Here is a 9,850-nt window from a genome sequence, read left to right on the forward strand (position 1 = left end):
CTGGGCAGTATTTTAAGCAAACACATCGGTCACTACCTCAAGCCGACTTATGAATCCTCTCTTTCTCTCTCTCAAATCAATTTAGTTGACAAAAAAATATTGGTTTCAGAATGAATTTGTATAGGCAATGGTGTCATTACGTCGGTTGACAAGCGGCCTAAAAACCGTCTGCAATTGATTTTAATCATTCACAAAAAGTACTTAGAAAGTTAAAACGTGAGGTATTTGGTTACAGGTAAACTGAACAATGGAACTTTCATTCATTTAATGTCTGAATTTTCACAAACAATTTGTTCGTAGTAAAAGAGCGAGCGAAGTTTTAATTTCAGTTCGACAATAAATATACGCTCCTGGTGAGTCTTTCAAAGTCCGTTCAATTTGGACATTTGGACCATAAATTGCACAACAGAAACTGAAGGAATTTATTGAGAAAAGGCCGCATTAAATCCCCTTGTGTCTCGTTGGAGTGTGCCGTTCGAATTCAGTTTTTGTGGAGGAAAGACCAGATTTACACACGCCGTTGCAGCAAACAAACGAGCAAACTCTCACAACTTCAAAATAAAAAAATTGAATTTACTCACAATTACTTTCCTCGCCGTTTACTTAATGAACAGAGGTAAATCTTCGTACATGAATGAATCTTCGATGAGAGTGAATAATACTTTCCGTTAGATCATTGATTGTTTTTGAAGAAAACATTGTCGTGACAGTCCTTGCCAAACTAGTTCCGTTGTTTTTCAAATCTTCTTGCGCTTTTTTTTTCTTACGCGCTCTCTAATTGACAGGTGTCAGATTGTGGCAGATACTTGTAAAAATAATGTTTCAAAGTTTGTTTGGAAGCCTTTTAAATCATCTTTATCGTTACGGAAATGAAAATGTTTCGCTGAGGCATCTCTCTTTAATTTGCATCACCGCTATTTTAACTACCATTTACTCACTCAAAAATAGTTCAGTTTATGGAAGATCTTGCCGTATTTACGTCCATAAATCATTAGGGTTCTTTTGGAAAGAATTTCGTCAAGTTTAAAAAACAATAAATATGTTATTTACCGGCTAAGGGTCGGTCCGTATGGTGAAAAACTGTGACCTCGGTCTTGAAAATGCTGCCCTCGGCCTACGGCCTCGGGCAGTATTTTCAAGACCTCGGTCACAGTTTTTCACCATACGGACCTCCCAGCCGGCAAATAACATATATATATCTTATGAAATCCGCAAATTCGCAGGAATTTTTGACAGTGTAATCAGTATTCCCAACAACAGGCGATAAAATTCTCGCAAGATGACCAGAAATTGCATAAGTCGGGGAATTAACTAAAGAGACAATAGGTCTCGAAGAAATTCCTGGTTTATGAATTTTAGGTAAGCCATAAAAACGTGGACATAGGCCGTCACTACTGTCAGTATAATATTTTGTACGTATAGTCACTAATCTTACCAGCTTTTTCCAAATCAAGCAACATTTTAGTTAACTTTCTTTGAGTTCTAAACAAAATGTCAAGTCCAAATTTCCGTTCTTTTATTCAACTCTTTCTCTAAATAAGTTTACACTGTCGAAGACGACGCATCCTTGTAAGATAAATTCCCTTTCTTGGAAACTAAAGACAATTCTAAAGTAAAAACTGAGCAATTCATTTTGTATCACAACGCTTCCTTACATTTTGTTAGTGTCGTCATTTCGTTGACTTTATCACAGATTAACATTGTTATTCTCTTGTTTACACTTGCGCAGCAAAGTATTCTCCACCATCATGTCAAACAAACTTTCATCTGTAAAACCTGAATCCTTGGCAATTATATTGACAACGCTCTGTGGACCAAAGGAACAGAATAAATTGCATTCTAAGAGGAATGGATTTCCTTCAATGTCGACTCGGAAGTCGAATACACCAAAATCCTGTAAACTCAACTCTCGAAAAGCTCGGCAACTTTGTTGTTGAATACGATGAATTAGCTTCTCCTCTTTTCTGGGATCAAGGAACCATGTTTTATTTTCTGGAGATTTGCCTAAAATGAACACAAACACAGAAACAAGCAAATTGTTAATACAGTCTGGTTGAAAACTTTCCCCCTGTAAAAGTATCATGAGTGTTAACGAAGATACTTTATGACTACTGGATGAGTTTTAAGTGATAAGCAGCAATTTAAACATGAGACAATAGTACAGAGTAATAACTTCATATGTTATTTGAAATTAAAAAAGTCGCAATTTAAAACGCGCTAGCATAGCCACTGGTTATAACCAAGTCTTATGACTACTGAACAAATTGCTTAATTTAAGATGAGAGAGAGAAATATTCACTCGAGCTTTGTCCTAAAGCCAAGTTCGCAGTCCTCACTTGAACGAAAAAAGCAAGCAGAAGAAAGGAAGAACAAGAAACGAAAAGTTGTGCAAGAACTTTTCCAACAAACGGAAATTCAGAACGTAGGAATTAAGGAAAAGGGGAAAGGAAAAACATGAATGTTGACGTATCTGAGCTTATCTGTTAAAAAAGTAATATGACGACCGTATCTACTGAAATTCAAACAGACCTTTCTATGCAAGACAAAGTGTAGTTGGAAAACTTAAAAGGAATTATAAGGTGCTGGACTAAAAAAGTACGGTCCATTCAAACCTAACTGTGAAACTGGCGAATCTAGACAAAGACGAGTTTGTTAGATTAATTTTTTTTTGCACTGAGCCATCATCTTCCGAGGCATTTATAATTTGGGGTCGCTTTTCCCACAAAGATACTTCTCACCCAATCAGCAACGAAGTTTCGGTAGGACTGGATACATTTGTAAGCTGTGTTGTGTTCCTTTACGAACTTACTTGTTGAAAAGTGAAAGTAGTTCACTATATCAGGAAACTCTACCTCCGGCCATTAATCCAACGATCGAGAGAAAAAGTTGGCATATACTATGGCAAGCCATAATGGACAAAAGTGCTCGATAATTTTTCATCAAGTCGAGATTTTTTTTCTCAAGTCGAGAATTTTTTTCGGAGTCGAAATTTTTTTATGGAGTCGAGAATTATTTCTTCGAGTCGAATTCTGACAACTAGTCGAAGATTTCATCCTCGAGTCGAGATTTTTTTTTTTCTGAGTCGAAAATTATTTCATCGAGTCGAGAATACCCGACATGCCGTGCTGTCATTTGCCGCCAAAACGATCAAACGATATGGCAGTTTGCAGATCTGTTGGTTACGTAGCCTTTTTATACATTGCTGTCGTTCTTCAAGTTGCTGACGGTAATGTGGAGGACTTGGAGAGGTTTCTGTTGTCTATACAGGATTGCATTTCCTATATTAGAACGATGCACAGCTCCCGGAAACGACAGAAATATGGAATGTAAACACGATCGCTTGGAAGGCTTTGTTGAAATAATCGCAGCGTTTTCTTTGGTTCTCGCTAATTTCCAAGGCTTTTTAGAGATAAAAGTGCTGGTTGACGACCTTCCGCACTTCTTGCGGGAGTTACTAAACCACATCAGGTATAAACAAACAGCCCAATTAACATTACCATTGAAATTTCTCAGATACTGAAATGTAACTATCATTTGAGCTCTTATAAATAGATTTGAAGACCTTTTTGTTGTTTAAAATTAAATAAAATAGTTCATATTTTTAAATCGTTCGATTGGTGCATTAAAATTATTAAAAGATAAAACTAGCATGGTCTTATGGACTGGTTGTAGCTCAATAACCACTGCCTTCCTTTCACATAATAGTGATAAACCATTCTCTTGTAGAGAATTGGAAAAAACGTTTCCTTGAACCAGAAAGGGACTAACACGAAGCTGAGGTATGGTAATCGAAGATGACATGCAGAAGCTTGAATGGGTATTAAAAAATTGTTCTGTTCATCAGAATTATTTTTTATCATTGGGACAGTTGGGAAACTATGAGCCTGCATATTGTACACACTCTCCAGTTACAAGCATGACTTAAACAAAAGATATGCAGTCTTAGGACAAGGGGTGGGAAGGGGTTACCGATGAGAGAAAAAATCCTCCACAGGCTGCACATAAAAACTACCCTCACAACAGACTACTCGCGATAAGCCCACGGCTGAGTTGTTCAAAACAAGGTTGATACTAATCCTGGGTTAAGTGTGATCAAAACCTATAGGCTGCCTTAACCCAGATGAACATTAACCTTGATTTGAAGAACTTGGCCCTGAATTGTCCAACAGAAAGCTAACTTCAAAGCAATAAACCAAATTATTTATTGTCACAAACGCTATTAACAAAATTGAAGGGACACTGGTACTTGCAAGTATAGGACAACACCATGTCCATCAAAAATACTCATGTATAAATTTCATATAATGGGAAAGCAAGACCACATTTTATATTTGTTGTACAGTATGCTTTGTCAGCACACTTTTCATGAATTTACCACAAGAACAAGAACAAGAACCATGTTGCCTCTAATTAACATTAAACTTCAGGTATGTCGCTAAAAAAATCCCCAAATATGTCAACAGTTACTTTTAAAACTTCACTTTTTAGCAGAAAACACTTACGATGCATAAAAAAAATTCTTCTTTGCAAAAAAAAAAAAGAAGGAACTTGTATGATAAATACAAAACACAAACTTTCTTTATGGCACCCTGTAGCTTAGAAATGTTGAGAAGGGCGTAATATGTCTCTATATGTCCTAGACAATGCTGAAAGACCAAGCAGATGCTTGACGGAATATATTACTTAACTCTTCTGACATTGGCGAAAACCAAATAAAACGCCACGATTATTTCAACAAAGCCTTCCAAGTGATCGTGTGTATATTCCATATTTCTGCCGTTTCCGAGAGCTGTGCATCGTTCTATATGAGAAATACAATCCTGTATAGACAACAGAAACCTCTCCAAGTCCTCCACAGGACCGTCAGCAATTTGAAGAACGACAACGATCTATAAAAAAGTTACGTAACCAACAGATCTGCAAACCGGCATATTGTTTGATCATTTTGGCGGCAAATGACGGCATGACATGTTGGGTATTCTCGACTCGATGAAAAAATTTCGATTCGACAAAAAAATCTCGACTCCAGAAAAAATCTTCCACTGGTTGTCAAAATTCGACATGAAGAAATTGTTCTCGACTCCGCAAAAATATTCTCGACTCGGCAAAAATATTCCCGACTCGGCAAAAATATTCTCGACTCGAGGTAAAAATTCTCGACCTCTTTTGTCCATTATAGCTTGCCATAGTACTTATAGAGTAGGGATCTACTCTTGCAAAACACTTAAGCCTCTCGTCGTTTTTTTTTTCTTTTTTTTTTTTACTCATTATTTTATTCTCTGCACTAAGGGAATTGTTATAACCTCGCAAAGATTGCACGCAATCGCCTTCGATAGCCGCTGTGATGTTTTACCTGGTATGCAAAATAGCGGCAAAGGTACGGTACCTCCCTTGAGGTACCAGTGATAAATAAGCTGCTGTAGGATCACGTGACGCATGCTAGACCTCCGCTATTTGGGATGCAAAAATTTCTGGGCAGGGAACCCAATTAGCCTGACAACGCCCTGAAAATGTGGCTTCGTAGCACATATGTTAATTACCAGTGTTGTTGTGGGAATTAAGGACATGTATCTTCAGTACTTACCAACAGGTAATCCTTTTTCATTGCAGCTGAGCTTGTCTTCGGTTCTTCGAATGTCATTTTCCCGTACTTTATACTCGATGCACGACAAAGCTTTTAATTCTCCATTTGTTGCTGATTCAACAACAGCACAGCGAATTTCCCGTCCCTCTATGTAACTGCCGAAAAAAAAATTAAGGAGGAAACGAAGTAGAAAATCGTTGAATAGGATTAATTTTTTTAATTGTAAAACGTTCTAAGGCTGCAAAATTACATATAGTCTCTACGCAAGGTGTGCAGCCCCACTCCAGTGAATACAAGGAGGGGTCGAATTATTATGATAGAGTAATCTACTATGTTATAGGAAAGCTCCACGAGTCTGCATTCCTAAAATAGCTTGTTGAAAGTCAAAGGCCTACTTGGTACACTAATAGGATTTGCAGCCTCTTGTTTAGTATCCCGCCAAAACTTACTTCGTACTTCAGAGTGACCCGTTGTTTCTTTTTAACAATTCAAGCCAATTTCACAGGAAAACGCGAACGACCAAGTCGGGATTGGTTTTCGCTTTACCATTTGATTGGTCGAGAAGGTGGTACGATTACTTTTACCAATCACAAAGCATACTGAAGAAAAAAACTAATGTCAACTCGGATTACTTTCGACAAGCAATTAAAATTGCTTTCTTTTAATTCATGCATGTCTCAAACCTCATTGAGAACCATCTGATCTAAGAGCTAACAAACTTAAGCTTTAAGGCTTTTTCAGGAGATGCACAAACTTTTTTCAAGAAAAACGTCTGTGAATAAACAGGTTTCCTCATATTTTGAGTCACTTACAGTCAAATTTACACAAGTATTTTGAATGCTTCCATGTATTTAAACAAATGCTTTCATCGACAAGTCAGATTCATCCGATTTTGGATCCGACTTACAGTTTCCTTCATATATAAGCTTGACAACAACTTGGCCTATCGGCATATCAATATCATCACGGTCAAAACAGCCAAACCATGTTCACTCCTACACGCTTCCTCGACTACAACACTTACTCAACGACAATACTACCTTTCAATGATCACATGGTCTGAATACGATAACGCATGCTCAATAGCTGCGTTAAGTAATTTGGAGTCTTTCACTAATCGCACTGCTTTGGTGTCTTCTCCTTGACTTGCTTTGACAACACATGGATACCTAACTTGTTCAGACTCTAGAGGGTCACCTGTAGCAAAAGAATTCTCAAAGTCAATCCGATTTAAATAACCAATCATTTTTTATTTGTCGGTGGTGAGTTACTAGCGTCAACAAAGCTTCGTAGTCTCATAGTAAAATGGTGTAAAATTAATGCAAATTGTTACAATTAATTTTTTAATTCACAGTGGTGCTATCAAGAGAGGGAAGACTTGGTAAGGTATGAGTCGGGTCCAATTTGAAACTGATCTCTTTTCTATAAGTCCGTTTTCCAACACCTTAAGCTACTCAGTGTTATGTACATTTTTTCGCTAGCCAAATGGTTTATTTTTCATTCGTAGGAAATAGCGGAGCACAGAAGCTTGGGAAGGAGTTCAAAAAGGGGTCTAAAAATATCGTTTTCCCTTACAAGAGTGTCGCTTCTACCTTTTTGGTAAATAAATCCATCAGGGCATGAAACATCGCCGTAAGAGACAAAAACACCGCGTGTAATGAGTTTGTCCATGGAAAGATATCGCGACTCTACTGATCCACCCACTAATGGGATATCCAATGCATCAAAGAGCGCCCTGTGGATAAGAAAACGAAAAGCCTCTGTCAGTATTAAAGATAAGAGATCTCTGTATTGTATGGAGGAAACTACTTCAGTTACTATTCTCTTTGATTCATGTAAGGTTACCTTTCTGTTCTCCACAATATTTCTAAAAGTAATGAAGATTTCTTTCAAATGGAAGGCCATGAAGGCTAATTTGTATACACACAATGAATGAAAATCATGTGCGCCATTTTGAAAGAGATCTATTTACTGATCCTTTTGCAATATCAAAAGAATCGAAGTGTGCCCTATGACAGGGGCGTAGAACAGTGCGTAAGATCATCAGCAGACGTAAGGATTTAACGTTTAGTAGTGAAACAAACGACTCAATTCGCGTAAACTAACTTGTTCCGTGCAAAACACGAGAATAAACAATTTATAAGAACTCGCAAAATGACGCAAAAGTCACGGAGTTAGTCATTAAAACCAGACGAGACAAACTACATCAAATTGAAACTAACAAAACCCTCAGTAAGAGATCTGACCTGTAAGTTGTCATTCCTTTTAAACAAACAAAATGGAGTAGAGCCATATCTGGTTGTATCACATGTTTAATGTGCTGCAAGGCGGCAGTGATGTCCACCTTCTTGAGACTGTTTCCTCTTTCCTCCAATTTTGTCAAATCCAAGATATCAGAAAGTCTTTCTGCAAATGACCAGGAACCAGCTGGTCGCACGAGGGCGTAAACAAAATGATAATCATATTTTGGAGACTGCATTTCCTCGGGAAACGAACCCCCATACAGCATGTTTAACTTGAAGCTGAATTCATCCGAGGGTGAACCCAAAACATGTAAAATCTGAAACAATAAGAGAGTTTTTAACAGCAAGCCTCGCCTAATGTGATTCCTCAGATAACAAAGATATTGAATAGTTCTTTTAACTTTCTTTAAATGTTTCCCACCAATGTTTGTTTCGAAAATTGCAATGAAAAAGATAGGTCACCGTGCTTGCTTAAGTGATATGATGAGCTATGATGGCCCAATCTTACTCCCATTTCCCGCCAGTTATGCCTGTACAGTCGGAAAGGCAACGGGAGGCGACGGGGGGAAAATTTTTTTATAGAAAGGAAATGATGTGTTGTAGAATGCATTTAGTCGAAAAAAGGTGACGATGGTAATGGTAATGGTTGCCGAGTTTCTTCTACCGAGAAAAAACGAGAAATGATGAAACGTAATCCACTAAGATTTTAGCCATTAGGAAGGCTGTGACGACTTGCTTACGCTCAAAACGTCGGAATCATGCACTATTATTCGTTCGTTCAAATGGCAAAAATTATCATCAACTATCATCTCGAATTTGAACATGTTCAAATTGCATGATAGTGGATAGCAATTAGTGAAACACTCTATTTTTATATAATAACGTCTAATTTTGGGGCTGAGGATAAATGTTCCTTGGTTTTTCGCGATTTGAGCCTGAAAACGTTCTTAACATGTTCTTAGAGTTGTGCGGTATAGTATTTCAACAAATCAAATGCACTGTTTGCTGTGATGTGGTATTAAGTTGCTTGTCACATAGTTGTGAGCCTTGCTTTGATGCCGCGAACAAGATGTCCTGCAAACCAATCCTTGTTAACCTTGGCTTCACAAAAGCAAAATGAACAAAAAAAAGACGTTCTTCACTGACTCTTATGCTGGGTATTGTTGTGTACCGCAATTACCATACCCCGTGCGATTAAAATACTTCGTGCAAAGAACTGTCTCAGTGACATGCCGCGAACTTAGAATCTGCATGATTTTCTTGTATGTCTTCTGTTTGTATTCGTTTGTACAGCTTGTTGAGTCATTTTTAACTCGTGAATTGCGCGCATGCGCAAGAGCGAGTTATAGATACGATGTGGGGAATGGCATTCGCTCGCTCGCTCGCTCGATTGGTCGATTCCTGTAAACTTTTTTTTAGATTTTAGGCTTTTGAGTGCATTTGATAGTTTTTGGCGAGCAATACACAGACGAAATGGCGACCTTTGTAGCTAAGAATAGTGGTGGGGTGAAAAAAAAAAAGCCAATGATAATCTTAAAAGAGTTTTTTTTTTGGTTTTAGTTTCAACAAGCGGCGCCAGCGACTGGCAGGCATGCAAGGATTCACACTGAAATAACAGAACAACCTTCTTTTTTTCATAAAATTGTAATTTACAATCCTTGGACTTGAAAACAATCTGAAGATTCATTGAAAATATCACTTACTGCGAAGCGCTCGGAGTTTACAGATTTTCAAAAGCTTTTTCTGTCATAGCGTGAGATTGAGGACAAAATTGATCATTACGTTTCGTCGCGTGTGTTTTTCCTGTGTGAAGCAACAGAAGATGCCGGCGACTGACGAAATAACAAGTTAACACGAAAATCAAATAACACCTAAACAAACAATTTTAGCTACCGATTTTCAGTGAATTTTTAAGGAACAATTTTCTTTTAAGTTTCAAGACAATTTGAAGATTCAACATACATGCAACGTACTAAAATGCGAGAGTTACACACCACAAAATTGATAAATAGGCCTGAAATGA

General features: G+C 37.6%; 2 protein-coding genes across 2 annotated transcripts in view; both read right to left on the reverse strand.

Annotated features, from left to right (window-relative positions):
• Nucleotides 1-9,850, reverse strand: part of LOC149048512 (uncharacterized) — a 93,861-nt gene that overhangs the window by 42,589 nt on the left and 41,422 nt on the right. The window lies entirely within an intron of this gene.
• LOC149048517 (uncharacterized) overlaps nt 1,495-9,850 on the reverse strand; it is a 13,594-nt gene continuing 5,238 nt past the window's right edge. The window contains exons 3-7 of the mRNA XM_089198790.1: nt 7,831-8,144; nt 7,177-7,319; nt 6,625-6,781; nt 5,585-5,739; nt 1,495-2,004 (exon numbers count right to left, since the gene is read on the reverse strand). Of these exons, the coding sequence (XP_089054916.1) occupies nt 1,688-2,004; nt 5,585-5,739; nt 6,625-6,781; nt 7,177-7,319; nt 7,831-8,144 (1,086 nt within the window). The 3' untranslated portion in view covers nt 1,495-1,687. The remainder of the gene's footprint in view (nt 2,005-5,584; nt 5,740-6,624; nt 6,782-7,176; nt 7,320-7,830; nt 8,145-9,850) is intronic.

This window comes from Pocillopora damicornis, chromosome 3, assembly GCF_964200805.1.
Source record: "Pocillopora damicornis chromosome 3, jaPocDami1.2, whole genome shotgun sequence".
NCBI lineage: Eukaryota > Metazoa > Cnidaria > Anthozoa > Scleractinia > Pocilloporidae > Pocillopora > Pocillopora damicornis.